The sequence below is a fragment of the Pelmatolapia mariae genome, linkage group LG9 (genome assembly GCF_036321145.2).
Source record: "Pelmatolapia mariae isolate MD_Pm_ZW linkage group LG9, Pm_UMD_F_2, whole genome shotgun sequence".
NCBI lineage: Eukaryota > Metazoa > Chordata > Actinopteri > Cichliformes > Cichlidae > Pelmatolapia > Pelmatolapia mariae.
This window is the reverse complement of record NC_086235.1, coordinates 6553137-6579869: the sequence shown is the minus strand read 5'-3', so window position 1 is coordinate 6579869 and position 26733 is coordinate 6553137. Positions and strand designations below refer to the sequence as shown.

General features: G+C 39.9%; 1 protein-coding gene across 3 annotated transcripts in view; it reads right to left on the bottom strand.

Moving 5' to 3' along the window:
• Positions 1–26733, bottom strand: part of pld1b (phospholipase D1b) — a 59176-nt gene that overhangs the window by 8951 nt on the left and 23492 nt on the right. For 2 of the 3 annotated variants that reach the window (XM_063484406.1, XM_063484405.1), the window contains exons 2-21: positions 23494–23664; positions 23238–23401; positions 22436–22575; positions 22177–22282; positions 22009–22074; positions 21448–21506; positions 21115–21207; positions 19709–19861; positions 19477–19626; positions 15622–15705; positions 14861–14942; positions 14578–14688; positions 14304–14486; positions 12305–12524; positions 6581–6709; positions 6382–6500; positions 6095–6208; positions 5032–5142; positions 4674–4762; positions 89–202 (exon numbers count right to left, since the gene is read on the bottom strand). In XM_063484406.1, the coding sequence (XP_063340476.1) occupies positions 89–202; positions 4674–4762; positions 5032–5142; positions 6095–6208; positions 6382–6500; positions 6581–6709; positions 12305–12524; positions 14304–14486; positions 14578–14688; positions 14861–14942; positions 15622–15705; positions 19477–19626; positions 19709–19861; positions 21115–21207; positions 21448–21506; positions 22009–22074; positions 22177–22282; positions 22436–22575; positions 23238–23401; positions 23494–23632 (2426 nt within the window). In that variant the 5' untranslated portion in view covers positions 23633–23664. The remainder of the gene's footprint in view (positions 1–88; positions 203–4673; positions 4763–5031; positions 5143–6094; positions 6209–6381; positions 6501–6580; positions 6710–12304; positions 12525–14303; positions 14487–14577; positions 14689–14860; positions 14943–15621; positions 15706–19476; positions 19627–19708; positions 19862–21114; positions 21208–21447; positions 21507–22008; positions 22075–22176; positions 22283–22435; positions 22576–23237; positions 23402–23493; positions 23665–26733) is intronic. The other variant, XM_063484408.1, reaches the window with a different exon arrangement.

The window sequence follows — 26733 nt, the reverse complement described above, 5'->3', positions numbered from 1 at the left end:
TAACAGGTGTGTGTGTTAAAAGTTAAGGTGTGGCAGTGGTTTAACATGGCTCATTCTTTGTTACTTACAAACACACACACACACACACCTGTAGTTGAAGTGCATGACAGCCTGGATGGCGCTGCCTCCTCCGGTGTTGATGTCTCCTTCAAAGCCCGGCAATAGCGGCGTCACCACGTAAACGCGATACTTTTTACCCTCCCTAAAATCACAAATAGAAAATCACAACATTTCAGTGTATTTATGAAGCTTTTCACATTATTTTAGACTCTTTTGTCTTTATTTGATGACATCAAACGATTGGCAGCTTTTCTCTGAACTGCAGAGTTAGCTACCAGGCTTTACACTTCAGATGGTGATTAAACATCCATTAACTGTCCATCAATTTGGCAACCTTATCCAAGATGCCATCAAACAAAGATCAGTGCCTCCAGGACCAGAACATCCGAAATACCCAATAGCTTGGTTTAAAAAACTTAAACATAAAAAATCAAAAAGAAAGAACAATACAGAATCCACATCTGAACCAAAGAGTAAAACAGTGAAATGTGGATTATTAAATATTAGGTCTCTCTCCTCCAAGTCTCTGTTAGTACATGACTTAATAATTGATCAACAAATCGATTTACTCTGCCTTACAGAAACCTGGTTGCAGCCGGATGATTATGTTAGTTTAAATGAATCAACACCCCCGAGTCATTCTAACTACCAGAAACCTCGAAGCACAGGCCGAGGGGGCGGTGTGGCAGCAAGTTTTCACACCAGTCTATTAATCAACGAAAGACCAAGACAGACTTTTAATTCATTTGAAAGCCTGATGCTTAGCCTTGTCCAACCCAGCTGTAAAACTCAGAAACCAGTCTTACTTGTTATCATCTATCGTCCACCTGGGCCTTACACAGAGTTTCTCTCTGATTTCTCAGACTTTTTATCTGATTTAGTGCTCAGCTCTGATAAAATAATTATTGTGGGTGATTTTAACATCCATGTAGATGCTAAAAATGACAGCCTCAACATTGCATTTAATCTGTTATTAGACTCAATTGGCTTCTCTCAAAATGTAAAAGAACCCACCCACCACTTTAATCACACTCTAGATCTTGTTTTAACATATGGCATAGAAACTGAACATTTAACAGTGTTTCCTGAAAACCCTCTGCTGTCTGATCATTTCCTGATAACATTTACATTTACAATAATTAATTACACAGCAGTGGAGAGTAGACTTTATCAAAGTAGATGTCTTTCTGAAAGTGCTGTAACTAAGTTTAAGAATATAATCCACCCACTGTTATCATCTTCAATGCCCTGTACCAACACAGAGCAGAGCAGGTATCTGAACACTACTCCAACAGAGGTCGATCATCTTGTTAATAATTTTACCTCCTCACTACGTACGACTCTGGATACTGTAGCTCCTGTGAAAACTAAGGCCTCAAATCCGAAGTCCCTGACTCCGTGGTATAATTCTCAAACACGTAGCCTAAAGCAGATAACTCGTAAGCTGGAGAGGAAATGGCGCGTCACAAATTTAGAGGATCATCATTTAGCCTGGAGAAATAGTTTGCTGCTTTATAAGAAAGCCCTCCACAAAGCCAGAACATCTTACTATTCGTCACTGATTGAAGAAAATAAGAACAACCCCAGGTTTCTCTTCAGCACTGTAGCCAGGCTGACAAAAAGTCAGAGCTCTACTGAGCCAACCATCCCTTTAACGTTAACTAGTAATGACTTCATGAACTTCTTCAGAAATAAAATTTTTATCATTAGAGAAAAAATTACCAATAATCATCCCACAGATGTAATATTATCTACAGCTACTTTTAGTACCATCGCTGTTAAGTTAGACTCTTTTTCTCCAATTGATCTTTCTGAGTTAACTTCAATAATTAATTCCTCCAAACCATCAACGTGTCTTTTAGACCCCATTCCTACAACACTGCTTAAAGAAGTCCTGCCATTAATTAATTCTTCAATCTTAAATATAATCAACCTATCTCTAATAATTGGCTATGTACCACAGGCCTTCAAGGTGGCTGTAGTTAAACCTTTACTTAAAAAGCCATCTCTAGACCCAGCTGTCTTAGCTAATTATAGGCCAATCTCCAACCTTCCTTTCATATCAAAAATCCTTGAAAGAGTAGTTGTCAAACAGCTAACAGATCATCTGCAGAGGAATGGCTTATTTGAAGAGTTTCAGTCAGGTTTCAGAGCTCATCACAGCACAGAAACAGCTTTAGTGAAGGTTACAAATGATCTTCTTATGGCCTCTGACAGTGGACTCATCTCTGTGCTTGTCCTGCTAGACCTTAGTGCAGCGTTCGATACTGTTGATCATAATATCCTATTAGAGCGATTGGAACATGCTGTAGGTATTACAGGTACTGCGCTGCAGTGGTTTGTATCATATCTATCTAATAGACTCCAATTTGTTCAAGTAAATGAAGAGTCCTCTTCACCCACTAAGGTCAATTATGGTGTTCCACAGGGTTCAGTGCTAGGACCAATTCTATTTACATTATACATGCTTCCCCTAGGCAGCATCATTAGAAGACATAGCATAAATTTTCACTGCTATGCAGATGACACTCAGCTCTATCTATCCATGAAGCCAGGTAACACACACCAATTAGTTAAACTGCAGGAATGTCTTAAAGACATAAAGACCTGGATGGCCACTCACTTTCTGCTTCTTAATTCAGATAAAACTGAGGTTATTGTACTTGGCCCTGAAAATCTTAGAAATATGGTATCTAACCAGATTCTTACTCTGGATGGCATTACCTTGGCCTCCAGTAATGCTGTGAGGAACCTTGGAGTCATTTTTGACCAGGACATGTCCTTCAAGGCACATATTAAACAAATATGTAAGACTGCTTTCTTCCATTTGCGCAACATCTCTAAAATTAGAAATATCCTGTCTCAGAGTGACGCTGAAAAACTAGTTCATGCATTGATAACTTCCAGGCTGGACTACTGTAATTCTTTATTATCAGGATGTCCTAAAAACTCACTGAAAAGTCTTCAGTTAATCCAAAATGCTGCAGCAAGAGTACTGACAGGGACTAGGAAGAGAGAGCATATTTCTCCTGTTTTGGCTTCCCTTCATTGGCTTCCTGTTAAATCCAGAATTGAATTCAAAATCCTGCTCCTCACTTACAAGGTCTTAAATAATCAGGCCCCATCTTATCTTAATGACCTTGTAGTACCATATCACCCTATTAGAGCACTTCGCTCTCGCTCTGCAGGCCTACTTGTTGTTCCTAGAGTATTTAAAAGTAGAATGGGAGGGAGAGCCTTCAGTTTTTAGGCCCCTCTTCTGTGGAACCAGCTTCCAGTTTGGATTCGGGAGACAGACACTATCTCTACTTTCAAGATTAGGCTTAAAACTTTCCTTTTTGCTAAAGCATATAGTTAGGGCTGGACCAGGTGACCCTGAATCCTCCCTTAGTTATGCTGCAACAGACGTAGGCTGCCGGGGATTCCCATGATGCATTGAGATTTTCTTTTCCAGTCACCTTTCTCACTCAGTATGTGTTAATAGACCTCTCTGCATCGAATCATATCTGTTATTAATCTCTGTCTCTCTTCCACAGCATGTCTTTATCCTGTTTTCCTTCTCTCACCCCAACCGGTCCAGCAGATGGCCGCCCCTCCCTGAGCCTGGTTCTGCCGGAGGTTTCTTCCTGTTAAAAGGGAGTTTTTCCTTCCCACTGTCGCCAAAGTGCTTGCTCATAGGGGGTCATATGATATGATTGTTGGGTTTTTCTCTGTATTTAATATTGTGCTATCTACTGTACAATATAAAGCGCCTTGAGGCGACTTTTGTTGTGATTTGGCGCTATATAAATAAAATTGAAAATTGAAATTGAATTGGAAATTGAGGATTATATTCGCACTTCACTCTCTTCCTAAAGGCTATTTTAATGAGATAGCTCAGTAACTTGAGAGGAGGAAGAGGTACTTCAGTCCTTCTAAACATGACTATAAAATCAAAACGATCCTCTAAATAACTGTACAACAACAAGCAGTCCGTGAATTTTCCAGAATGGACATTGTTCTTGTGCACAACTTTGACTTTGAGCCCATGAAGTTGGTGCAAAAACGGATGTGTCTTCTCAGAAGCATAAACTCAGATAAAAACGTATCTATGCGGGTAAAAAAAACCCCACCTATCTGCTATAGTGTAAATAAAAAGATTTGATTAAGAATTTGAACTTCAGAGTGTGGCCATTTTAAAGGTCTTTAAATGAATTATGCATTAATTATGCTACACATGTTTTCCTGCGTATGCATCCATTAAAGCTGGGAGGTTCATCAAAAACCCATCCTGGACTGTTTATAAACTGAAGCCACAGAGACGTCGGGGCAGGTTTGTGTTTCTGCAGCATGGAATAAACTCAAGTTCTCGCCAGCAAAACATCACAGAGAGGAGAACCATCAAAAAGGAAAATATCCAACGAGCTCTTCGAGTGGGTCAGACTGAGTTCATCTGTTAAACATGTGGAAGGTACACAGAGCAACATAACACTGTGTTTCTGGGAAATAATGTCACAATAAACCAGAGCGAGTGTTGAGTCCATTGGAGTGTTTTTACTCTAAACACACACAAACGTCGCCAAACTGTGTGTTCTTTCAGCGATACGCTGTGTGCGTGTGCATTTGCGTTTTACCTGTACGCACGAATGATGCGCTCTGCAATCGCGTCTCCTATCTGGTTGAAAACATATTTGTTGTCGGCACAGCTGATGAAGAACTGATTCTGGGAGATAAAAACAGAAACATTCTTATATCCTGTACAAAGGTCATAAATATTTTCTGCACAGTGAAGAAAAGCGAAGTACTCCTATGGATATCAAAGCTTCATGCTGCATACGCAGTCCTGACTCTGCAAGAATATGAAGCCAATATGAGGCTGAAGCTTTAAAAATCAAGTTGGTATCTTTCTATGTTGTAGCTTTTAGAAACGATTTCTACTTTTGTTGTTATACTTCCACTACAGGATGGAGTTATATCTGTAAAAATGAAAACCTCTATGTAGATGAAGTGCTGGCTGTTCTTGATGACGTGGACGTAGGCAATGTGGATGGACTCTTCATGGTATTTGATGCCAGCAGACCAATCTGAAGCTGAGCGCAGAATCTGAGGGAACACAGATTAGCGATGGGAATAAGTCACAGGACTCTGTTTCCTGTCACTCAGAGGAAACTTCACAGAGAAGATTTATTACTTTTTTGTGTTTATTTCAGCTTCAGCTTAGTGATTGCTAAACATTTACAAAAAAGTTGAAAACTCTTCCTTGTGAACATGTTTCTATCTTTGGTTATTATCCAAGTACAAGGTCTTGGTTCTCTGCCAGAAAACAGTGTATTTCTACCTCTGAGTTGGGGAAGAACCCCAAGCAAGGACAATAAAGATCTTATTCACAACTGATGTGGCTGAGTTATTGATCTACTGCTCAATCAACATTCCTGCCCTCAACTATGATCGTGACCAAAACCGTCCGGGTTTCAAGTGACTGAATTGAGTTTCCAACACTGGGTGTCTCATTTCTGCCTTACAGATCCTGGACTGACCACAAGACAATGCAGTCAAACTCTACGAAGGTTATTTGAGATGAATCACTGAATATTATCTTCGTGGAAATCAAAGGATGTGTGTGCAAAAGGAATCATGCACAATTGTACGATCTACTGTACAATATAAAGCGCCTTGAGGCGGCTGCTGTTGTGATTTGGTGCTATATAAATAAAATTGAATTGAATTGAATAGAAACATAATTGGACCTAAGATAGAGCTCTGGGGGACACCACAAAACAACATGTCAGTTCAAGTGGCAAAGTTCTGGCCTCATAATTATAAAGCTCCTGTCTGAAAAGTGAGAAACAGGCTGATCCAGACACAACAAACTCATTAATAATGTATATTGCAGTATATACACCAGTGTTTGTAGCTTCAACTTTTTACAATTAATCTAAAACTAATTAATTCACTGAAGATTAAGGCACATAACTGACACCAGATGACTATTAGCTAAGCCAGCAAAAATAACAACAACCCCAAAGCCTACTTGGGGGTTAGTACCACTACTAACCTGTACTTTGGCGGGGATGCAGTTGGGGACTTCGTATCGCTGTTCTCCAGCAGTGGTGTGAGACTTGGGCAGCAGATATGGGTATGACAGGGAGCGGTACTTTGGCTTCACAAGCTGGTAATGCAACAGAAAAGAGATCTCATCAACTTTTTCTTCTACAGTCATGAAAATCAAGCACTTTGTTTAGTCCAAGTCAGTTCAACCAGGGATCACATAATTTTTGATCACAGCTTTCCCAGTTCTGTCATTTTTATTCAGACTGAAGCAGCAGCAGCATGACCCCCAACCTTAGTGAAATTCCACCGCTGGATGAAGTGTCTGGCCACATCCCGAGCTGCTTTCCCATGAACCACTGAGGCAATGTCATGCCAAGGCATTCTGGGAGTTTTGTGCCTGTCTATGAAATCTAAAGAAGCAGAAACAGGAAGTTCAGACCTAAAGAAAAGCATCCTGCATCAAGAGTGACACCATCAGTGGTGTGCTTACCATCGAAAGGCTTATCTAGCTGAATCCAGTCCTTGTGCACAAAGTTGCAGTAGTCTTTCCCGTGCCAGAATCGCGTGTTCCCATGCAACTCCCCGACCCCCGCAGGCTCATTTTGCACTGGGCCAGAGGCTAAAAAACAATTGATACTGATCAATTATCTATCATCAAAAGAAGACGATGAACTATTCTTAAAAAAGCTATTTCAATGAGTTCACCCAACCTGGGACGTTCATTTTTGACCAATTCTTATTATACTTATTTCAAACCATTATATGGTCAATATACAATGATAACAACGGTCTCTTCTTTGAACATTTCAGTTTCCCTGATGTTGCACCTGTGCTGTTTATACAACGCACCATTTTCAAACATGGTGGGATTTTCAAAGATACTGCTGCTGACAGGATCACACTTAAACAGCACAAAATACACATCAAAGCACACACCACAGTTAAACTGTATCTCAGAGATGGATGGAGTCAGCACGGTACGAGAGATTTATTGTCCATAGTGATACAAATAAGAACCATATTTTAATAGTGGCCATAAACTGATCTAGAAGGTGTTTATTGAGGTCATAGATCAAATGAAAAGTACACTTTCATATAATCAAACAAAAAAAAAAGCCAGCCATTTAAAAATAAGACTGGTTTAATACCTTTACACAAGCATTGGCTTTTTATTAAATTATTAAATGTTGTTTATGTAGTGCCAATTAACAACAACAGTTCTTTCCAAGCTCCTTAGACAACAGTCACCTGAAGCCGTTTTATACTTTTTTATGTGGGGTAAAGACCCCACAAGTTGGACATGGACTCTATATATTGGAAGTTAGCTTTTAACAAGCATGTAATGATTACATTAAAAAAATAAAACCACCTAATTTAACAGACATATCTCTTTAGGCCTAAACTGACAGTGCCAACAACACACATTCAGACATAGTAATAGATGGTGTTTTTAATACTATATGTGTTAGTCTAATGTGGTTGTATGGGGTCTGCATTGACCTTCTGTGTTGTAAGTTAATGGTTGCACAGCTATTAAGGATCTAATCAGCTTCTAAATGTTTTTTCTCCCTCTGCTTGCTTCTTACAGTCTTTGAGACTCGGGACCAGCACAACACACATTACATCAAACTCGTACTTATCAAACTAAGTCTAGAAAAGGAGCTGCTGGACAGAAAGACATTACCTGAGTGGGAAGTATTTTGGTTTTCCAATATATTAGTAATTGTCAGTGACAGTTGCTAATAACTGTAACTGTAATTATACTGTAGATCAACCTGTTTTACTTCTTGTTTCTTTTTTTCTTTGCTTTGGGGAACTTGTTTCTTTACTGATCGATTCCTGCCTTCTGATATTAGACTTGAGTTATGACTGCACTATGCGGTTGCTGATGAGTCCAGTTAATTCCACAAGACATCCTGTGTAAGTTAATACAAACAATGACAGTTTAATCTGCATTTCTTGAAAAATCATATCCCACCAACTTAGTTTAGAGCAGGGGTGTCGAACACCAGGCCTCGATGGCCGGCGTCCTGCAGGTTTTAGATGAGTCCTTGATCCCACACAGCTGATCTAAATGGCTAAATTACCTCCTCAACATGTCTTGAAGTTCTCCAGAGGCCTGATAATGAACTAATCACTTGATTCAGGTGTGTTGACTCAGGGTGATATCTAAAACCTGCAGGACACCGGCCCTTGAGGCCTGGAGTTACCCAGCCCTAGTTTAGAGGGTCCACACTGTCTGCACAATATATAATGAAGTCTGCAAGTTTTTGAACAGTTAAATTTGCTTTGTGTCCAAATTATTATACAAATCATCACAATGAAAAGTTCTTGAACATAGCTCTTTTAAAAAATATGCTTTCCTGACATTAATGCAGGGGTGGGCAATCTCAGTCCACGAGGGCCGGTGTCCCTGCAGGTTTTAGATGTGTCCTCGAACCAACACAGCTAATTTAAATGGCTAAATTAGCACCTCAACATGTCCTGAAGTTCTCCAGAGGCCTGGTAATGAACTAATCATGTGATTCAGGTGTGTTGACCCAAGGTGAGATCTAAAACCTGCAGGGACACCGGCCCTCGTGGACTGGGATTGCCCACCTCTGCATTAATGTGTGTGGGGTGGTGGTCAGGGCTATCCAGACTGACAAGTGGGACATTGAATGTCACCTCTCCGGTGGGGAGGGAGCCTGAGATTGTCTACTTTGAGGTCTGTTCTACAGCAAATGCAGGAAAAAAATGTTTAAGAAAGCAAATGAGTTCTTTTTGAATGATACTTGTATTCAGTGCTATATTAATATAAATGCTGTACTAGAAATGTCAAGGATGATAAAAAAAATTTGATTTTTTTAAGCAAGTTAGCACAAATTATTTTTAATTTAGTAGAACTTGAAATGATTATCAGTGGGTAAACATTTAGTATTGTGCCCCAGAAACATCTGGCTATTCTTAGTACTGTATACCTGCAATGAACGTTATCTTAACCTCCTAAGACCCGAACTCTTCCACAGCATGCATTTTTAATTTATCTTTTATATTTGGGCTGATTGGGGCCCGATGAATGTAAAACCAAAGAATTACCAGATTTTTTTTTACCCATTTTTGTTTCTAAGAAAAATGAGAGCCACAAATGAGGATATTCGTTTAAAATTTCAATAGAACAGTAGCAATATAATGTCCTTGTAAGTGGATATCAGGCCCTTGTAGAGCGAAATTGAGTATTTGGGTCTAAATAACCAAAAATGTGATGTCCACATATGTGGACGCCAGGTCCTATGAAGTTAAGTAAACTTCAATTTGTTTTTTGAGGCAATGAGTTTGCATAGTCTTTTTAAGTTCTGGGAACTAATTCAATTTTACAGTGCAGCTTATCTTAAAGAGCCATGGAGACTCTGTCAGTGATATATGGGTGCTGAAAATGCTTCAACAGCCATTTTAAAGACATGAAACAGCAGCTGGAAGGAGGACAGGACATAAACAGAAGCTGCAAGCAGACTGAACTCCACTCACCCTGTTTGCACTACAATCACTTCACCTACCCGCCAGGCTGGAGGCTCATTTTAAAAACATATTCATATGGTCAACTGTGTCAGATGTGCAAACAAAGAGAAGAAGCAACAGCAGGGGTGATTTTTCTGCCCTTATTGTTTAATTTGCATCACGTTCCCTGTGATATGACATCAGCAGGATTAACATAGATGAACGTGGCAAACAAACAAAATGCCTCCTGCAGCTAAAAACAAAAAGCCTGCAGCAGCTGTTTTACTGCAGGAACGACACTCGCTCAGAAACGTGTTTGTTTAAAAAAAATAAATAAATGGAGTGAAAGTGATTACAGGGTGTTGTATATCATTAAAGGGAAAATCTGAAACAGGCCACAATCAGACTGAGCTGTGAGTTATTTAAGAGAAGGCTGGTTGATTCCTTATCATTAAACTCACAAATACACGTTTTCACCCCCTGTGGGTGTGTTTTCCCCTTACTCCCACATTTCTTAGCTTTTTTTGACGTTTCTGAATGTATTTATGTTCTCAGCTCACTGAGTGTGCAGGTGCAATGGACTAGATAACAGCACCGAGTACCTTTGGTCGTTTGATCAAAACGTTTTATTACATGCCCTTGTATACAGCCCCACAATGTTTCTGTTTCAATGTCTCTAATGCATACACCATGTATATAGTTCACTCACATATATGTATATATGTACACATACATATTGCTTTTTATTTTTCCCTCGATGTATTTTTTATTTTTTTTTTACTTTTGCACCTTTGTAGTCCAGCTTCCCAATTTCACTGTGCAAGAAACTGCACAATGACAATAAAAAGCTCTAAGTCTAAGTCTCTCTAAGTCAGTCGATCGGGAACATTAAACTGTGACTTTTGAGTGAGATTTTTGTTTTGTTTAGAAAATCAATAGAACAAAAGTGTCCAAAAACTCATTAAAATAAAGAGAAAATAATTTCAAAGACTGAAAAGCCAGGATACACTGGAGGCTCTCAGGTATATATTATCGTAGAAGCCGGTTTTGATGACTAAATCAGTGTTTTGTTATCCTCAGCATACTGTTTTCCTAGTGGCAGTTTAAGTTTTATGAAACACTGAATTTTGCTTTGACTCTAAATTCCTGAGGTGAATTCTTCCATTCTGAGTTGCCATCTGGAGATTTCCCCTTCATGGCCAGACCTTTTTCTCTACATGCCCAAATTATGAATCAAAACCTGGCTATCCCACTGTGACGGGACTTATGGTTCACATAGAGGCCCGTTAGGTGGAAGCATTAAATCAGGTCTGTTAACGCTTGCTTGTTAGTGATAACTCATACAGTAGCGACTGCAATGGAACACTAAAATTTCTACTAATTTTTTTCCTGGTATAACATTTATTCTTTTGAGTAAATGTCTTGTCTTAATTAAAGTTAAATAAAAAAATAGAAGCTTAGATTGACCTTTGACAAACAGAATCAAATGTCAGTCAGTCAAGCTCAAACCACAGCAAAGCACACTGCAAAACAGGCGATCTAGCAGCCACCCTGCTTCCAACTCACCAGCCTGGCACAGGCCGAGCGGTATGGCCACCCTCGGCTCTGACAGCCTGCCGGGGATCAGAGCCTGATGGCTGCTGATGCTGTCAGACCAACCTAAATGCAGCGCCCATGAAAACAAACATCAAATCACCTTCTTCCCTCTAAGCAGGACCATTTGAGTTCATGTTAATTAATAACAACTGATTAATTACAGGTTAATTTCAGCTGTTCTTCATGCAGTTCTGATGGCCACATAATATGAGAGACTGACGAGACCAAGGCAGATAAGAAAGCATCAGCATGAACGCCACCATCAAATATGATGAAAACAATGGAAGAAATGTTTTAATTGAACAAAAAGAGAGTAAAGAAATAGCTAACAAGAAAGAATGCATTTACTGATTTAATAAAGATAAACAGATAATAATAAATGTTTTTATTAAAGTAATAAAAAGAAAGGAAATAAAAATAAATAAAATAAAAGCAAGGAATAAATAAACTAGTAAAAATGTAAATTTTAAGATGAAATGTATTTAAAAGAGATTAACATAGAAACACAAAAAATAACCTAAACTAATAGTTTTAGATTAATTTGTCTTTAATTCCTTTTTAAAATACATTTTTCTATTTCCTTAAACTTTGCATAGTTTTATGGGGGCAAAGCTAATGCTTTGATTATTGATGATTACCTCACTCTGTCACCTATCATCTGCCATAGGACTGTCATTCCCAAAATGGCATGAATCGTACACCAGTAGCACACAGCACTGTTTACCTAACCCATGGGTCGGCAACCTTCAACATCAAAAGAACCATTTTAGATCATCCCACGAAACTACATTTAAAAAGAGCAGCATGTGATGGAGACATGGAGGCAGAAGATACCAATATCATTAGCCGATAAAGAGTCCCATGTGGCTCACAATCTGTCTTACCTAGCCTAAGCTAACCTAAACAAATTGCATCTGTTTCATCAAAACCTTGTAAAAATACTGAAGGCAAGGATGAAAACACAATATAATTTAAGCGCCGGTGAGCAAAAATCTTTTATTTTTGCAGAGACACACTGCATAAAGTCGAGTAAGCAGTTTTTGTTTTTTTGTTTTTTTAAAGTGAAAGTACACCCATGCACCCTGACATAAGCGTGTTCTGTACATCTGCTGTGTCGTGCATGCACTTTTGCAAAACTCACACTCTTCGGGCTCCAGGTCGCTGTCGCTATCGGGATGGGCCAGCCCGTGTTTCTGCAGGTGTCTTCTGATGCTCATTCTGGTCCTCCTCAACCTCCCGTGACTCTTTAGCCTTGGCTGGTCCATCGAGTCTGCCACAGTGAAGACGCCTTTTCCGTTGCTCTGGGAAAACGTACCACTGCCGTTGGCTTGGGCAGCCATGCCGGGAGAGGCAGCTGCAGCCTAATAAACAGTAATAAAACAGATGTATTATCACTCTTGTACTGCTTTCTTTAATGTAAGCCTGATCCAGTTAATTCAGTTAATTGATATAAATTATGACTATTGGGTTCATTTTTAGATCATTTCCCCCCATTTTCCCTCTGTTCTTTTTGGGTTTTTAATATTTTTTATTAAGAAAAGTTTTTAAAAAGTTATCCAGTTGATAGAAAGCTTGGTTAGAAGAAGACTTTGAGCAGCAGATCACTCTATCAGAAACATAAAAGTTGGAGTAGGCATTTGTGATACTGTGGCTAAGACTGTTAATATACACAATTTGAGAGGCCCTAGAATGGATCCCTGGGGAACACCCTTGGTATAAGGAGGTTAATTAGCACCTAATATCAGAACATGGGATGAGGGTTCTAAACACCTGTCTGGATATGTTTGTGTGCAGGGTTTTTTCATTGTGAACAGAGCATTAAATCCTTTAGTCCAGACCTTCCCAAAATGTGGGGCCCATGGCAGGGGGGGCGCGGCATGAAAAGGGGGGGGGGGGGGGGGGGGAACGCTTGGACACTGCTAGCACAGGGCGCCTACAGAAACGCAAAGCAGGAGATGAAGCATCACTGAATATGTTTCCAAACCAACTTCCTTCCAAGCCAAAGACTAGAAAATATGGTGAAGCATATCTTCCCTTTGGTTTCACCTGCACAAGTGCCAAGGTAGGTCTCCCCTGCATAATTGGTTTTCCCTGCGTCGGGAGCAGCGCTGGGCTGTTCAAATCATGGACAAACAGTATCCCACATTCTTGATTTTTAGTTCACAAACACTTCTTGTAATGACTAACTACTCCTGACATTTTGGGGATGTTAGCTCTTTATACAGTAAAGTTACAGTGAGATACAAATAATATCAGGCTGATCCTGCTGTAATTTGTTCCCCGGTTCAAATCACAGACAAACAGTATCCCACAGTTGTTTATGTTTTTAAACCCATTTTGCACAGAGAGACATTTGACATGAATACATTTGAAAAATGTATTGATAGCAATGTTGAATATTATTACACAGGAAAAAACAACTACATGTAAAATAATTACACCGTGACGCCTCTGCCTTTCTAAACGGAGGGACAGTAACTGCGTGTGTAAATGTAAGCATGTAAAACGTGAAGATAGTCAGATTAACAGTATTTTGTCTCTATCTGCCATTTTGCAATTCATCTCACGTAAACAATAACGTGGCGCACAGCGTGACGTGAAAAAAGGCACATACCTTTGACGTTAGGTGACGAACTCTGTATTCCTCGTCCACACGTAAACGCAAAAAAGGAGTTTTAAAAAATCTCCGTTTTCGGTGATTCGAAACACCGTTTACGTGTGGACGAAAGGTCCAAATGCTTAGAAACAGCTGCGTTTTCAAAAATACCCGTGTAGGTGTGGACGTAGCGTAAAAGAGTTAGTAGTTTATTTTATTACTACCTGTAATTTATTGCAGATTACTTGTATTTGCTTAAATGTTTGAGGTGTGAAATAAACCGCAATGGAGCACAATATGGGTGTGTGTGGTTGGAGGATGTGTTTGTGCGTGTGCGTGCGCACGCGCGGGGGGTGGGGGGCGCGAACATTTTTCTTGTAAAACAAAGGGGGGCCTAGCAAAAAAAGTTTGGGAACCACTGCTTTAGTCTATTTGAAAGAAACGAGATAAGTATCTGTGGAGAGTGATGATGGGAATTTAGGAGGTCTATAAAATGTTTTGATTCTTGCATTGAGCCAAAGTGACACTAAATTGAAGAAGTGACCTGCTCCAAGTGAGAGAGCGTCACACTCCCAACATCGGTGAGCCGGTGTTCCCTGTCATCCCAACGTCCATAAGCAAGGTCAATCCCACCCACAAAGGCCACCGACTGATCAATGACGATGATCTTCTCATGATGCGCCCACAGGTACACAGCGGAGGAGACGTGGTCTGGGTGGCGCATCACCTGGTGAAGAAAATATCCCAAAATTTAGAGAAGAAATGCAACGTGTCAGCCATTATGAACCCGCAGAAGACCTTTACACTTGTGTACTTGCCTTGATGTTGGGGTGGAGGCGCAGCAGCGTTCTCTTGCTGTATCCTGAGTTAATGCCCAGAGCTAACTCCACCTCCTTGTAGAGCATCACAAAGATTCGAACTCCTTGTTGCTGTGGGGGAGACCGGGGAAACAATTATGAATCAGGACACAAAGTCACAACCTTAAATTTAGCTTTTGGATGAAATAAAAGAGGGAAAAATACTTTGTATTATATCAATATGGAGAAATTGACATGGCAGCTTTACTTTTGTTATAAAAACTAAGAAAAATGTCCTTCTTACCGCTTTGCGTTTCAGTATGCAGTCGAGACGCCATCGGTTTCCTTCAACAACTGGCCTTTTCAAAAAGATCTCTGGACTCAGCCTGCGGGACGAAACAGGCCAAAAAGGTTTTTCCCCTCATTTCACTCTCACTGTTATACTTCCTCCTCCTTTCCTTTCATTCATCTTTTCTGTTCCTTACTTTTCTCTTTCCTTAACCTTTCTATCCTTCCCTTGCTTCTTCTTTCCATCCCGTTTCTTTTCCTTTTCTATATTCATGTACAGATTATGTAAAAATAATCCTTCCTTTACTTCCTCTCTAGCTAATCCGGAAGCATACCAGTAGACTTAAAAGAGCCACTGCTGACTCCGGCCTCCAGGATACTTGATTACACTTACACACACTTATTTTTATATATATATATATATATATATATATATATATATATATATATATATATATATATATATATATATATATATATATATATATATATATATATATATATATATATATATATATATATATATATATACACATATATGCAAGTAAAATGTAGTATTTTTGTTTAGCGGTAAGACTGATTTATAAAAACAAATACTGTCTGTAGCGTTAATTGGTGTATGATGTGTGTGTGTGTGTGTGTGTGTGTGTAACAGTAGCCGGACTGTAACTGATCTATTTGACCAGAAAACCTCTCTTAGAGGTGACCGCCACATGCACTCAGTGCACTATGAAACACACACACATACTCACAGCTCTGTGTGCGCTGAACACTCACCACCAGTCAGTGATAAAGATTTCCTCCTTGGCTTCTTCGAGAGCATTGGCCACATCCTCCATGTATGTTTTCCCGTTCACATACCTTCAGAAGAACCACAAACAAACCCACAAATTATACTTCAATCATCGCCTTCTCAAAATGGGAAAATCAGTCCAAAATAGTTTTTTTTAAATTTCATATTAAAAAGTGCAAAAAAAGAAATAATTGAAGGAGCACAAGACAAGACGTATTCTCCATGAAATCTGTTTTTTTCTCCCATTCAGCACTTTCTTTATTTTTTTTTCCTACTGTGAACAACAACACAGAAGGCATCAGAACTCGTCAACCACATATAAAATTATAAAATAAGTACAAAGGCTTCATCACCTGGATTCTTTTATTTTGAAGGTGTGCCCTTCATAAACTGAATTGTCCTTCCTTTATTCTGCATTCCAACTCATTCCAAACTGTCTCAGCTGATTTTAACCTGGGTGATTATGAGTTATGAGTCGAGCCTGGAGGGGTTTCTAATCAGGGTCCTGATGAAGAACTAATGAGGGTCCCACTTATCTATAACCTGACTGGTCATCATGTTGCTGTAGGACAGGGGTGGGGCAACTCCAGGCCTCAAGGGCCGGTGTCCTGCAGGTTTTAGATATCAGCCTGGGTCAGCACACCTGAATCAAATGACTAGTTCATTACCAGGCCTCTGGAGAACTTCAAGACATGTTGAAGAGGTAATTTAGCCATTTAGATCAGCTGTGTAGGATCAAGGACACATCTAAAACCTGCAGGACGCCGGCCCTCGAGGCCTGGAGTTGCCCACCCCTGCTGTAGGATGTTGTGGAAGCCATGCACGCTGAATTAAACTGCAACACTATCCTCACAGACCTCCCTGGCATCATCACATCTCCTCCTGCATGTAATTACCATCTGTCCACCTTCTCTGACAAAGACACAGCTGCGGAGGTTGTGATGTGTCTGCTGCTTTAACTCGCTGAGATTGACTCTTATTTGAGTTGCTTTTATTTCTATTTGACTCGTGAGTGGAGTGCTAACTTTTTTATTTATGTAGGAGGAGTGAATCAGGGGCAGAGTAGGAATAGAGTTTTTACTTGTGTTATTTTAATTGTAACCTGCGACGTAACCTCCCTCTTCTTTGTTTCCTCTCCATGTCACACCCTTCCTCATGTCCTTCCTCCAACTTCATTTCCTCGTTTTCTCTCTCTCTCGTGCACCAGGTGGGAAAACTTGCTGATTGCTCTGTCTTCTGTTTAACAGAGAATGGGAGCGTGTTCTCATCCCTCCTCAAACCCGGCTGTTCCAGCTTTCCCTGACCCCGTCTAGAAACTTATTTGTTTTCCCCCTTGGGATGATTTCTTTGTTAGTTTATGTAAACTTCCTTATGTCATAATTAGGAAAGTAAGTTCTGGGGCCACCATTTTTAGGACTTTTTGCCAGGCTGCCGGAGCATTAATTTGTTCTGACTTCTATTTATGATCAAATGATTGTTGTTAGTAAAACTTAAACTGGGGTGTAGCATCCTCTTTTTATGTGGCTGTAACAGAAGTAATAAATCTCTATTTTGTTATATTTTATTGTTTTATACACACACAACGTGCATCTTTTCCTTTAAACACAGATGCCCCTGCGAAAGCAGGACTCTGTCCAAAAGTCCTTCACAGTTATCAGAATTTCAGAAAGCTTAATCTTTTCTACTGGTAATTGGAGCAGAGACAGGTGCTAAACCTGTTATTTGATACAATAAGAGAAAAAGCCTGGAAAAAAGCCCTGCGCAGCAGGGAAAAAGGTGCAATTTCTCTCACCAAAATAAAGCTCATAGTAAGTCGTATGATTTGAGTTAAGATAAAATTCACCTGCACAGTTGTTGACGTGTGAAACTATCTATAGAGACAAAACAGTTTCTGCAGAAGGCTGTAAACATGTTTGCTTCTGCTGTAAAATTAGGCATTTTAACATGGGAGTCTGTAGGGAACTGACTCACTTTTGAAGCCAGCCCCAGTGGACATTAGAGGACCTGCAGTTATTGGAACTTGAGCACTAGATAAATTTTTCAGCCTCCGAGGTTTCAGCTTTAACCGTCCTCTGGTTTCATTGCAGTGTTTGATGCTTTTTGCTCTTGTTTGGACAGAAAGAAAAATGAAACAAACACTTCCCCTCTCACTTTTCAATCTGTCCATTGCCTGTTGAATCCTTATGCTCTTGACAGCAGGCACACACTCACTCACAGTGTGTCTCACAGATGGTATAGGGTTCCCCAGCGGGAGGACAGGTGATGAGCAGGTGAGTCTCACTTTCCCTTGCTTTGTGTCGGGTTACTCCAGCGCGAGACACACATTTGTGCATCTACCTTGTGAGGATTGCCTCTTACATAATGCTTTTTCTTTGTGTAACCTCACAGCTACAGTCTTTAAATCTGAGTCCTTACAAACACTCTAAAAGTGGGTCGTCACTTTCTATAAATGTCCTCACGTTTAAAGTCTAAACTTCAAAGTGGTTCCCACAAAGGCAGAAGTACACAAACACACACTAACCTACACACTGTGCCAGCTGGACCGGGTATCGTCTAGACTTTTTTTTAAAGTGATCCTGGGTCTGGTGATTGGCACTAAAGTGCTTCAGTTTAAGGTTAAGAGGAAGATGTGAGGCTGTTTTTTAATGCTTCTTAATAAATAAAAGAAGCTCAGTTCATACACAGATCAGCTTGTATCCATGAGTTTTAAGTTGCCTGAATCATCAGCGTCACAGCAGTGAAGAAAAAACTGATCTGTATCCACATCTTGTTCGCTTGCTTTTATGGAAACTGTACTGTAATGCTTTATAATGGCAGTGGATTTTACCCGCTGTTATCCAGAAGTTCAGTTTAAATGGTGATGTGTTCACTTGCAGTTGAACTTTGCAGCCTTCACTCACTCTTTCACTTGAGAGCATCAGTAAATAGCATTTTAACAGCTCTGCATTCACTTTCTGTAGCATGCGCTGAGAGCTTTCCAGTTATGATGCATTTACCTATCGCAGCAGAATAGTGATGTGTGTTTTGGACGTATCCATTACTGAGGTTCTCTTATATTGTTTTGCTGCTTTTAAACTGAAGTAAACACAGAACAAGAAAGAGTTGAAATAAAGAAATCATCTAAGAGTCGGCCCGATGTACAGTCCAAAAATTTAGATCGGTGTATCCCTAATTTGATCTAATGTGACTCATGAACTCAAACTACTTTGACGTACTGAGAAAACTTCACTTTTCAATAAGGCTTATTGTTAAGGCTGGGTCAAATGATTCAGAACCATCCCTTTTGATACTACAGGCTCAGGCTGCTGGAGGACTTCCCATGATGCACTGAGCACTGCTTCTTCACTCCCGCTCCTTTGTGTTTATATCTAACTACTGCATGTCATTGGCTTGTACTCCTCTCTCACATAGTTAGTGGTTTGTCCTCGTCTCCCTGTGCTCTCCTTTCTTCTCTTCTTTCTCCTCATCCCCGGTTGTTTGCAGCAGATGGCTGGCCCTCCATCAGCTTGGCTCTATTGTAGGTCTCTTCCTGTTAAAATTGAGTTTTTCCTTTCTACCATTGCCATATACTGCTCAGGACTGTCGAGGACTGTTTGTTGGGGGTTTCTCTATCATTCGTAGGGTCTTTACTTTGCAAATACAAATCACCTTGAGGTAACAACTGTGAAAAAGCTCTATATAAATTAAACTGAAGTGAAAAGAATGTATTGCCGTATGGATAGATGTCAGTGCCACAACTGAATGTTTAGACAAAACTGGAAGTGATCTGAATGCCAAATAACGGGTTTTAAAATGTCAAATGTGAGTGTAACTACAGGAGAAAGAGTAAGTGTGGTTACCATTTGGCAGGGATGTTCACTTCCACTCTAGCGAAAGATCCAAAGCGGTGATCTTTGAGGAAGGCTGAGCCATACTTCTGGACAAAGCCTTCAATGGACTGACCCCACCAGCGGGCATGTCTGTAGCTGTTGCACTTGAGCACCAAAGACCTGCACAAACACTACTTCAGTTTCTGTTTTTTCTCAAGCCTTAAAATATTAAACATAAGCAGTAAAAATAGCCATCGCAGACCTGGAGAGACTGTCCACACGGACGCCGTGTTTGGTATCCGTGTCTTTGGAGTCCATCTTGATGCCAAACTCTTTGTCAAACAGCATCACAAAGGAGATGGCGCCTGAATCCATCTTCATGTACAGCAGAAACGAGTCCTTCACCACCAACCAGCTGCACACACACACAGGCAGTATTTTAAGCAAAAGTTCATTATTGACATATACTTCCTTAAACACCATTCGGCTTATGTAAACATAATAGCTCCCCTTTAAAATAAAATAAATACATAAATAAATAAAGCTGACAAGCTTCTTAGATTCAAAATGTTTATCTGTTATGATATATGTTATGATGGATCACGGCATTTTAAAAAGGTTAATTACCCCATTTGGCGTGGCACATATTTAACTGGTTAATCATCGCCTATGTCAACTACATGTAATGAACCAAGCAGGATGATGAAAAATCCACCAATTTCTGTTCCCTAGCAAGAAATCTCTGTCAAAACATGATGCCTGTGTTGATCTGTCTTAGGTTCAGGAAACCCCCTGTGAAGCGCAACAAACACACAGAGCAATGTTCCTAATATTCTCATAACCTTCTGTTCACCATTTCACACCCAGGGGTTCATGCAGGCAGTAATTTAATATTCAAATTTAGTTCTTATCCTTGCGCGATTGAGTGTGGATTTACATTTAACTTATGATGCACATCCTGGGAATAAGATCAAGGATTTAAATAAGAATAATCAAAGGTAAATTCTACTGTTTGCTAAAGAAAATGAATCTAAAGCTAAATGGAAAGAACTTTGCTGTTTTTAAGTCAGTCAGCTGTAGCAACACTGACGATCCTAATCAAAGTTTCCTCTTGTTGTTTAGTGGACTTACCTGTTAACCCTTCTTTCCTGCCATTAATAAGAGGCTCTGTTAAAATGATGTGTCAGCATTTTACTCAGTATCTAAGCCATTAACAATTCTGAACTGCAGTTGTACAATTTGCAGACCGTTACAGTGATTTGAACACTAATTTCAAGTATAAATCTAAGGAAGGTTTGTACAGATAAGGTTCCAGATAAGATAAGATAACATAAAACATTGCTTTAAATGCTTTATATTTAAATCTCATCTTCAGGACGTTTGTTTTGTCAGCTACATAGATAGATTCAAATGTTTTTCCTAGATCGAGTACTAACTTTTCACTTCAGAACCCCCAAGAATTGAACCCTTTCCTCAGATTAAACAGCCAGTAAATACAGCATTGCCTCTTCTGCATAGATGAGGTGATGCACTGGTAAAGATGTCTCTAAGCTTCCCCGTCATTTCCTGTTTTACCTAAGCTGCTGTGTATTTGTGGCATATCACAAGCTCACATTGAAAATGACCAAGACTATTAAGGCTAAGCAAACATCCTGATTATTTACTGACCGTTTGGACCAGCGGTAGCACATTCTGCTGCGACCACAGCAGTTTATGCCGGGGATCCGATGGCCGCCGGATCTCTTCAGCACCATTCCCTCTCTAAAAGACAAAAAGACAGTTCATAATATAGAAAAATACTTAGAAAGGATTGGTTAGGAGAACCTTACTATATGAAGCAAGACAATTCACCAAAAAGATTAAATATTTTGCCATTAACTTTAACCTGCACTCCCCACCTACACCATCTTTGAGTAGGAATTTCAGAACCTCATTGGATATATTTCTTAAAGTGCAAGATTCCAGTGAAAAATTGACATATTGATAACAAATGATTCTTACAGTCCTTTTGGTCCCAGGTCGTGAATGAAAGACATTTGACTAACATCAATGAACTCCATCTGAAAATCAAGCAAAAATATTTATAAACTCACTTTCACAGGTTTGTTGTCTACTTTATCATCTTCTAAGTTGACCTGAACAGGTCGTCAGTGTTTTCCAGAATATATAGAAACCTTTCAAGGATATCCGTTATGCTTTTCTTTATTATATACAGTGTTACTACGGTGGATGTTCATATTAAGCATGGGCAAAGTTTTTAAAAATGAAGCTCAGATTCCAGACTACTCTAAACACTCGGTTTCTTTCTTTCTTTCTTTTTTAACCCGGTCATGTTAGATAACGAAGCCCTGCCCACTTCTTACTTAAACCTGTTTGCAAGATGTAACCAATCAGAAGTTGGCTTAGAGGGAGTTGGACCTAAAACTGAGGGGCCAAGTTTAAGGTAAGAAGGATTATTTAGAACTGTGAATTATGCAAAGTGACTCTGATAGAATCCAAAAACAAAAACATGGAGCTGAAAATGAGCAGAATGTAGTTACTTTGTAACTTTTGTGTCCTTACCGTAGCATGGTAGTTCCTATACATCGGCATCGCTAGCACAGTATTCAAGTAATCTTCCAGTTGTTTCTAGATCAAGGAAACAATGAGAAATTTTCAGTACAATTTAATATACGTAGTACATAAATCTGGTACCATAAAATTAAATATCGGCCATCAGGAGTAATTTACCCTTCGACTGGAAACTCCTCTGTCCAGTTCGCCATCGCCTCCTCTGGGGAGTTCTGGGATCTGGCTCACCTCACTCCTCAACGGTATGTTCCTCTTCACCGTGTGACTGCAGAGAGAGAAATAAAATAAAGTTTTCTTAGACGGCTGCATGTTCAAATCCAAGAACATGCAGTGGAAATACAGGCAGGAAAAATGAGCTCTGCTAAGCACAGTGAACATAAATATGAACTGTGAATAGGCACAGGAGACACTGAGGTACCTGCGTGGAAGTGGAATCTTCATGAAGGTCTTGTATGTTCTCAGTTCTCTGTGGAGATCGATGAAGTGCTTCTCCTTCCTCTTCACCAACCATGTAAACTCTCCGTGTTTCATCTCAATTTTATACACAGCTGGCATTGACTGCACACACAGCAGGGCCTCCAGTTATTTACATTCAGTGTTTATCATTTGAAAAAGCTCATCAAATAAATGAATCATAGGTTGGGATTTAGTCTAGAATTTTGACATCATTTCTTTTGTTTATGGTTGATAAACTGCCAACTTTTACTACGTTGTTGGAATCTTTAAGTAATCCAGTCACCTGGTTTTCCTAAGCAGCTAAAAGTTTCCTGAAACACTGGAATAATGACTTTTTCTGCTTTATCCATGACTGTAGATGACATCTCAGGTGCTGCTAAAACCTCAGCTAAATCAAGTTACTAAAATTGGCCTTTTGATTGCATTTTTAAAGCTGGTGCTTTTAAGAGCACTTTAATGGACAAATATTGTGCCTTGCTGGGAGGTAAAAACCATCACCTATGTTACAGTATTGGTAAGCAAAACTCTGGTACTTTTGTTTGTTGCTTAGCCCTAATCAGCAGGTATCTGTGTCTGTGTGTTGCATCCATACAATATACAGATGCAGCTTGCTAACCATCTAGCTGCAACTTAGCACCCCATCCTCTTCTACAAGTATAGTCCCTTCTGGCTCAAACTGTGACGTCACAGTGGCTACCTCCATGTTTCATGTATAGTGTATGGCTAAATGCAATTTTTCCCTACAGTGACAAAAAGATCTTCACCTTGTTGACGCTCCTCTGCGTGGTGAGGTTGAAGCGGTCCTGAACTGAGGTGAAACGCTCCACCTCCAGGATTTTGACGGTGATGGGAGAGGACAGGTAGACTTTGGCCTCTGTCTCCTTGAAACCCACTGTGTTGTAAATCTCTTTAAAAGGCAAACCCTCTGCTAGGTGAAAAAATATAAACAGTTACACAAACAAATCGCTTACACAACAAGTAGAGAAACACCTGTACAGAGTGCAAAGTGATGGCAGGTACCAGGTGCATTGGTGTCTGTCGTGTCATAATCTCCATCGCCTAAATCGAGATCGCGGGTGTCCAGATTGTCCATGATGTCGCTCATATCACTGGCAACCAGCTGCAGGGTGCTGGACGATGGCTCAATCTGCTGCAGCATGGCTAACACTCAGTCTGGAGCCCGGGGCTCACCTGGACAGACAGGTAATGAGGGAATATGGTGGTTAAGTCAAAGGTAAGGAACAAAACTGGATGTGGTCTGTTTTCAAAACTCTTTATCTGACATTAATTGCTTATTACAGACTTCAGGTTCAGTACCCATCGCTGTGAGAAAAAAATAATCAGGAAGCCTTGAGTCTGGTCTAAATCCACAGAGAAACATTTCATCTCAGAGTCAACATATAACCGCTCGCTGCTTGCGCACTGAAAAGAAATGTCAGGGTATCATTAACTGTAGCACAGCGACCAACATCAGAGCGCTCTAAACCCATTTCAGTTCAGTTTATTAAATGGGTCCTTTCATATTGCCTGAAAAGAATTTCAGGTGAATTTCTTAATTGGCATTATGCAAAATTCCCTGTCCACATCCCAAATTTTGGATGACTCATCCAGCCAAACATGGCAAGCTCACTGGTGTGTTTCACCCACGCACAGCATTTCTCTTCACATTCATGTTTCTGGGTCAGTTAGTGTGAAAATCCTCTCCAGTGAATCCTCTTCATTCACGAGTGCACACGTGAACACCATTGACCCCTTTTTGTTTGTTTTTCCTTTTTTTTTTTTTCCCAACTCTTGCTCCGCATGCTCACACATACAGTTGTACAGGGGAATATGTGCTTCCTGTGCTTCTCCTCTGTTAATCCTGATCTTTGGATTAGTGTCTTATGTGAGGTTAACTGCTGCTGTGGGAGAATAAAGGAGGAGGAGAATGGACCGGCTGCAGGCTGTAGTACAAGAAAGGGGATTAAAGAGGAATCCAGGCAAAGAAAAGATGTGTATAGAGGTTAAAAAATGGATAAGAGCGCTTATAAGAAAGCACGAGAAAAGGTTTCTGAAGTAAAGCAATGCTTTACCGTGTGGCAATCCTGAAATCATGACTGACATCACTGATATAAACGTCCACATTATCATACCAGGTTCCATCTACCTGTCGTTTGGAGCTGAGTAAAGCCCACTTAGATTAAAGCTGTAATGTTTAAAGATCTTTCAGGTGAAGCGTGAACTTTATTTTATCAGGTGATCAGGTCAGAGGATTGTTCCACAGTCTTGATGCATGCTCAATCATCCAGGGAAGGAAATCCCAAAAGGTTGATTCTGTGCATTTGGATGTAATGCTACATCCAGATGAACAGAATCAACCTTTTAGGATTGTTCCACAGATCTTTTTTTTGCAAACATTTTAGCAATGATGACAGATTAACTGTTGGGTTTAGGTCACACGAATCAAAATCAGATATTTTCTCTCTTTTAGCTCAACTTTTGGTCTCCACCACATCCTCAGGCTGAACACTGTCCACCAACTCATGTTCCAACTGTGTCTGCTTGCTGCTTAAAATGAGATTTGTTCAATAAGAATGAAAAATAGTATCGTTGTGGGCTATAAAACTCAAACATTGAACTGAAAGATGCCCTAAACCTTTCAGCATGCTGTAATTCTATAAATATCTTGATGTGTGCTGAATTGTATAAAGTTTTCATGTGAGCAAGTAAGAATTAAACACTAGTTGACATTGACCTCCAGAACCACCACAGGAGCCCCTAATGATTTCTCACAGTCTCCATAGCTTTTAATATACCCAGCACCTTGCTTTACTATGATATATATGGCATCCATCCATTTTCTGATGCTTAGTGGGTCCAGGTTTTGGAGGCAGCAGTCCAAGCAGAGAGGCCCAGACCTCTCTATTACCAGCCCCTCCTCCAGGGGAGGGGGGAGGGGGGGACAGAGGTGTTCCCAAGGCAGCAGAGAAACATGATCTCCCCCAGTATGTTCTGGGTCTGCCCCGGCGCCTCCTTCTGAAATACCAAGGTGGTGTCCCGGACACATCTTAGTCAGTCGGCCAAAACTGGCTCTTTTCAACTTCCCTGTTTATATATTTTTATGTGATTCTACACAAAAAAACTTAAGTTAGCTCTTTATATGCTTTCATTGATTTATATTTTCCTGTTTTCTGAGCATGAATTGTCGTTTCTGTGGTGGCCCTGTGACAGGCTAGCGACGTGCCCAGGGTGTAGCCAACCTCTCACCCTGTTAAATGTGGCTGTTAAATAGATAACTTTAGGAAAATGGATGGCTTGATTTACTGTCCGTTATGTTTATTGATCATCCTGAACCAGGTTTTACTTCAAACTCCATGCTGTACGTCATTACTTTTTGTGGGCATCTCCACGGTAATCAGGGCGACACCGAGAGGAGGCTTAAAAGCAGGAAATAAGTACACAGCTTCCTTGTTTTAATGTGTTTTAATGGACAGGTTTGACGCTGACTCATCTGAAATAAGGTCTGGGTTAAGACGAGCTTAAAAATATGAAGATTAAGTAAAAATCTCAGCTGTGAATTATGAAGCTTTTACATTGTGAGACATTTTCAGTGTCATCACGCTAAAAACAGGAAGTTATTCTTGGTTATGCTGACATCATACGGTGTAGTTTATAGTTTAACGTTAGTGCTTTGCTTTTAGGAAGATCTCAGTTAAGTTGCAAATAATATGTTACTGATAAACTTCTTTATTCTGAAACACCCTCGCTGCAGGAAGGAGCGCTTTCGCAGATCATTCATCCCAACAGCAGTTAGACTCTATAACTCCTCAATCACGATGTCATAAGTCACTGGACACTGTGAACATCCACGGTCACCACTTCACGCATAATGGACCTTCCATGTGTATGGACATGTGCAGGTATATATGTATGTATATGTATACATATGTATATTTAGTGTGTACATGTGTGTGTTTGTGTAAATGTCTATAAATAGGAATAGTAGTGGTACAATAGCTATATCAAGCTATATAGTTTATGTCTTCCATATTTCCAACCATATCCATAATCACATACTGTGTATGCTACCATTGTATATAGTGTATTATCTTAGTTTTTTTCATTGATTGTACTTATTTGTATTTTTGTATTTCCTTCTGATATCTGTACCTGAGCTGAGCTGATAAAAATTTCCCCGTTGTGGGATCAATAAAGTCTTATCTTATCTTATCTTATTATTGCAGAAAAGGTATTTTCTTTTAATCAAAGGAACCAAGGCAA